Genomic DNA, 6,000 nt, shown 5'->3' on the forward strand with positions numbered 1-6,000 from the left:
TTTTATTAATTTCCATTTAAGTCTGGCTTGAGCTGTCTAGGACTACCTGTATTTACAACAGTAGACTGTGGTGGTAACTTATATAGTGCACTGCATCTCTTGGACTCCTAAGTCATAACTGGCATAAATTTGCCTGAATAATTGATAAGTTGGGTGTGTGGTGGTTTTTTTGTTTGTTTTGGTTGTGTGGGCAAGTAGGGGTGTCCTTAAATAAGTCAGAAGCAATCTTGGATTTGGGGGATTCTTTTATTTTCTTTCTGAATACTTTTCGTGTTGGAATTCCTTCTTCCTGCTTCACTGAAGAAAGAAACAAAAGCAACTTTGATTTATTTCTCTGAAGAACAGCTACACTCAGTTCTGTGTGAATGTTTGTTAACATAGAGGGGGCATGGGAAGGAAGGAATGGATTTCTGCGAAAAATATCTGCAACTAACAAGGAATAGCTATTGGACTGTTACGTAGTAGAACATTCATCATGATTCTTTATGCTTAAAATGGGTTTATGACACCTTTTCAACCTCTCTCACAAAGCTTCAAAAAACTTAATGGCTATTGTGAAAGATTTATGAACAGACATTCTCTGTGGTCAAACTGTAGAAGGCCTATTTGAAGTAAAAAAACAAATAATGCTTCTCTTAACTTTCTAAATATAAACATTTTAAAAGATCCAGCTTTAGGGGGGAGGGTGTGTGAATCACTTTGAAACTAATTTGAAAGTTTCATATGAAATCCAGTTATTTATTTAATTCCAATGTAAGCAGATATGCTCTAATTATGTCTTTCATATTTCAATTTTTGCTCCAGGGTTTTGCTAGAATGGCTTCAGAAATAGGGTGTGAGAAAAGTCAAGACTGGGGATCTGCTGGTTTCGGAGGTGTATTTAAGGTGGAGTGGATCCGAAAAGAAAGCATTCCTTTTCATTTTGCACACCATTTGCTTAACCCCTGGAACGATAATAAGAAAGTACAAATAAGCAGAGATGGCCAGGTACTGTTATTCTCTTTTAAAGTCTTCTTTACTTGGTAGAACTGTTTATTGTTTATTAGCTTGTTTAGCCTTGACACTTATCTCAGGTGTTCTCATGTATCTGTTAATCTGCATCGCAATTCATTGATCCGCATTGTACATTCTGCTAATGCTGTACTGTTGAAGTAATGGAAGCTTTTTGATAAAATCAAGGCAATTTCTTGCTTAATATGTCTTAAAAAAAAAAAAAAGATTTAAAGCTGGATGCTTCCAAAAATAAACCTTTTTGGAATTTGTAGTTTTGCTTCAGGAGATTTGTTCTGTGTTTGATTCAGATTTGTTCCCTGAGGTAGTCTGTCACACCCAAATAACTATTTGTAATTATAGCTTTGAGTTTCCTGTAAAGACTGAAGAGAAATTTGAGGCAGAATAAAGCTTGGGACAGACCTCCAATCTGTTAAAGCTAAATGCAGCTACAAAAAGCTGGAAGAGAATTGGCACAAGAGTTCTCTGTGACAGTTTCTGTGTTTTCCCCAGTTCTCCCTCCCTCTCCCTCTCTCTCTCTCTCCTCCCAAAATATCTGCTTGATACGAGACTGAGAGCTCACGTTGTTGTGTCATCTTCTCTCACTACTTCCCAAAACCTCTCCAGTTGTAAGAAAGAGGAAAAGAACATAATGTAAGAACGAGGAAAGGCCATTGTTGTAAGTGGCTCTTAAGACCTGAAGAATCTTAATGATCTTACAAACAACTGATTTATATTAATGTCTATAATTCTACCAAGAGCCACTGTATTACCTGTCGTGTGCCTTTCCACATTGTCCATCGTACTTGACTGAATTAAACTTAAAACATGTGAAGAATAATGTTCTTCACTTAATAAGTTGTGAGCTTATTGGTGGTGCTGTGTTCACTCAGAATTCTCTTCTTAAGAACTGACATCTTACTGTGAATGAAAAAAGACCCCAAACAACCTGTAGGCCAGGGTTGCTTATGAAAGTTTTTAACTCCTCTTTGAGCTGCAGTGAAAAAAACCTTCCTGTGCGGGGAGTTCTAATGTATGTCTCGATAGCAAAGGGAATGAGCTCTTTCAGAATGACTGAAAGCAACTACCAGTAACTTCATGTCACAATTTTGTTATAAATGGTTTTTATGTATTCAGTAGTAGCAGTGCAAATAATTTCTCTAATTTCCTGCTCATTTCTAGGAGCTGGAACCGCAAGTTGGAGACCAGTTGCTACAGCTTTGGGACCGTATTCCTTTGGCAGGAAAAAGCTCCAGTGATTGAGCATGTCAAGTAATGTAATAGAGGTAGTTATTTCATGCATTACTTGCTGTTTTTATGATAGAGGAAAAGCTATCTATATACAATGTATCATTACAGTACTGTCTTTCCTTTGTAATTTGTGGAAGAACAGGTACTGATTTATACTAAGTATTTTTTCAATTTTTTTTTTTTTTTAGCTGTGGTTGTTGAAACATCAGCTATAACCACTAGAACCAGCAGTGTGCCTACAATATAAAGATGAGGAAGAAGATGGTGCAACAAGCTTCTGAAGTTGTTAGTGATGCTGTGCAACTAGCAGTGGAAAAATAAGAGGGAATTACATTGGTTTGAGTATTTCCTTGTCTTAACAAATGTCATAACATTATTCATCAGTCTGTTTTTGACTGAACTTCTTACTGTACTTCTTAGAGTAGTATGCAGTTGACATTTAAAGACATGGCTAAGTTCAAAGCTAAGTTTGAAACAAGGGACCACATAAGTTTTTTGTGGGTTTAAAATAGCACAGCAGACAGTTTAAATACACAGTTTACATTTAAAGCTTTCTCAACACAGTAAAATGTATGAGAGAAACCAGTGTAATATTAATTAATCAAACTTGCAGTTTGCTTAAAATAAATAAATTGAGAACAGGTGTCTACAAATATACTGGAAGATTCCATAAGTATTTGTTGAACTATATGCACAATGCGAGAGAGCAGGATATATTCATACAAACAACTGGGCAGCTGGAGAATGTAAAATTTTAGTTTAAATACATAAGTGAAAGGAGGATGGATTGGTCCAATATGTTTCCAGTTTCAATTATTTTTCACCTTTAAAAGGTACTTACACTTTGGCAAGCTGAAACAGTCTTTCAGAGGCTGCTGCCAAATGCTACTCTTGGGCATTATTAAAATATTTTTATTTCTTACAAAAAAACCCACCAAAAACCCCAAACCTGTACAACTTTCTTCATCTTTCAATGTAGTCTTAATGCTTTCTTTCTATACTTCTTTCAGTTTCTTTCTTCTTCTATACTACTGTTGTGTTGTTTTATTGGGCTTCTCCTTAGTCTTTAACTGACTATACTAAAAGGCTGGTATAAATTCAGTCTGCTCACTGTCAGTACTACGTTTGTGTTCATTCTTGGAGTAAACCGAGAGCTTTTCCCTCTTTCTGCTTCTGAGCCTGTACTTAACATTTTTCCTGTCTGCTAAGAGTATTCACACAGTTCAGAGTACCTGGAATATTCCTTGTTGCATTTTGCGTAGTGACTTCCGTCGGGTCGTGTTTGCCTTGGCAAGACTAACTGGGTCCATATAAGACTAGTATTGCCTGATACATTATTTCTGGAGATGGTGCACACAACAGTGCTGTGAGGCTTGTATTGTGTTATACGATACTTCCAGGCCTGTGCCCACAAAGGAATGTGGGGTGGTATTGCCTTGTACAGGATGCCCAGGCCACATGCACAGCAACGACGGAGCTGGCACAGGGAGGGAGGAGAGGTGGGTGTAACGCTTGGTTAACAAGCCCAAGTAGTGCTTCTGTGGCTTGACGATAAAAGGACATTCCAGCCGAGGAATTTGGTGTTCCCCAGGTTCTTGGCTGGTCTGGGTCACTTGTCTGGAGGAGAGGTCATGCCTTGCTGCCTACCTGGCAGCCATGGTCATGTAAGGTCGTTGCACACCTGGGTGTTAGATTTAGCCACTCTTGGTAAATTACTTGACTTGGTGTTGTTATGACCCAGATGAGTGTACTACTCATCTGTATTTTTACCTCTGCTGTTATTTAGAGATAAACTGTTTATCCCTGGAGATGTTGGTCTGGTGTCTGTTACCATATCCTGAACTTAGAACTCTGCAGGGCTGCTTTAAGCCCTTACACTCTGGTGTCAGAAGTGGGATATGGTACAATGCATCATGACCAGCCCTGACCCTGTGGTGGGTGCCTTAGTTGCTTATTTTGTGACCTTGCCCTGCCCACGGACGTCAGATTCTGCTTTGATTAGAGGAAGTCAGAAAGACAGAAACATTGTCTTAGAGATAGTGAGCGCCGTTTGAACGCAGCCGAAGCCCAAGTTGACTTCCTAAGAAAAGAGCAGGACACTGGGGGTGGAGGGGTGGGAAGACTCTAGCCCTCCTGTGTTAAAAGCCATCAGGCTAATGTGGGACAAACTAGAACAATGTGTAATCCTCCACATTGCAGTATCTTGTCTGCGAAAAACTTGACTGTTGTCTAGAAGCTTTGGAAAAGGGAATTTCTTTAGAGATCTGCTTTCTCTCCTTTTCCCATGAAGTTGCACATAACTTTATGGATATGCATTCAGGATTGCTGTTAGCATCTGAACTCAGGAAAGACCGTATCAGAGGTGAGTAATGTCTAGAGAGCAGATCTAGGGGACTTTTCTTGAAGCTACCAGTGCACTGAAAGTTCATCTCTAAGGAGATGATTATGCTGGTTTTTAAATGATGAATTAAAAAGAAAAAAAGCTTACCTCTGACGTCTGTAATTGTACGCTCAGTATGACAGTGTATTAGCACTTCCTAGTGACTTCTGAGACCACCTTTACAAGATAAACAGTAGTTGCTGCTGCTCATCCTCATCATTCAGCAGCAATTAACAGCTGGTCTGTAAAATGGAAAGTAAATGCTTTATCCATAAAGAACAACACTGCAACTTGTCTATGCCACACTTTGCAAGGAACATTATATAGTATATTTTATGCCTATAGTAGATTTAAGTGTTTTCATAATTGAACTAAATTACTAGAAGAGGTTATTTTGAATAAAAGAACACTGACCAATATGATGCATAGTAATCTTGTTTTGCTGTGCAAAGTCATTTGCAGAAATATTTCTAAACAAAAATACATTTGCTGTCATCCCTTTTTCATCTGAAATGAACAACTGTTTCTTGTTAATACCATAGTAATACATGCTTCTGAATTGTAACTTTCAATAAATCAGCATAAATTATTTTTGAGTGAGTCTGGCTCAATGTCTACAATAAAATATTCCACTCTTGAAACTCAGGGGAAAACGACGTTGCTTTCTCAGGTAAACTCCTTTTATTTTCTGTTCTTCCGTATTGTCATCCATACAAATTTTCCTAGTTTTCATCCAGTGAAAATAATGGTGTCTTTATGGCAAGACGTTACTTCAGCTAAATCCATGTAAAATGTCTGTATGGTTATTACACTGTGCAGCAATAAATTTTCTGATGGCTTTTTTCCACATAATCTTCTGCTCTGGTTTCATGTTATGTCTGTAAAACCACCACTTCGCATGTTTTGGAAAAGCGCTCTTTTGAGCATCAAGCACATTCGCATTTCCTGACCTTGTGTGTTGACGATCTTTGTTTTCACTCTGCTCTTCGTATCACCCTGGTCTCCAAAGAGAGGGTTATCTTGGTAGCTGTGTGCGTGGTGATACCAGCAGTATCGTCAGTCTGTGGAAGAATTCCATCACTGCAGCTCTCTACTGGGATTCTTAGAGCCACCCAGTCAGCCTGGTAACAACTGAATGTGATTATACCTGAAGTGAGAACTAAAGCATCGTGAAGGGCAAGGAGGTGAATCTATCTGAAAAATACCAGGGCAGCAACAGCACGCAATTCACAGAATCCTTGTATCTATGGGACAAACGGCCCACCACCATCTTCCGTGCAACAGTAAAAATCCCAGCTTGGAGGTTGTCAGCCAGGAGTTGATTTATTCTGCTTTAGAGAGGCAGGCTAGACAGTTGTCCGTGAACACTAGAGAGAGGA

At 38.7% G+C, this 6,000-nt stretch overlaps 1 protein-coding gene across 2 annotated transcripts in view; it reads left to right on the forward strand.

Annotated features, from left to right (window-relative positions):
• Nucleotides 1-5,212, forward strand: part of YTHDC2 (YTH N6-methyladenosine RNA binding protein C2) — a 32,310-nt gene extending 27,098 nt beyond the window's left edge. For both annotated transcript variants that reach the window (XM_074570043.1, XM_074570044.1), the window contains 3 exons: nucleotides 805-987; nucleotides 2,173-2,276; nucleotides 2,430-5,212. In XM_074570043.1, coding sequence (XP_074426144.1) covers nucleotides 805-987; nucleotides 2,173-2,253 — 264 coding nt within the window. In that variant the 3' untranslated portion in view covers nucleotides 2,254-2,276; nucleotides 2,430-5,212. The remainder of the gene's footprint in view (nucleotides 1-804; nucleotides 988-2,172; nucleotides 2,277-2,429) is intronic.
• The last annotated feature ends 788 nt before the right edge of the window (nucleotides 5,213-6,000 follow it).

The sequence above is a fragment of the Larus michahellis genome, chromosome Z (assembly GCF_964199755.1).
Source record: "Larus michahellis chromosome Z, bLarMic1.1, whole genome shotgun sequence".
NCBI lineage: Eukaryota > Metazoa > Chordata > Aves > Charadriiformes > Laridae > Larus > Larus michahellis.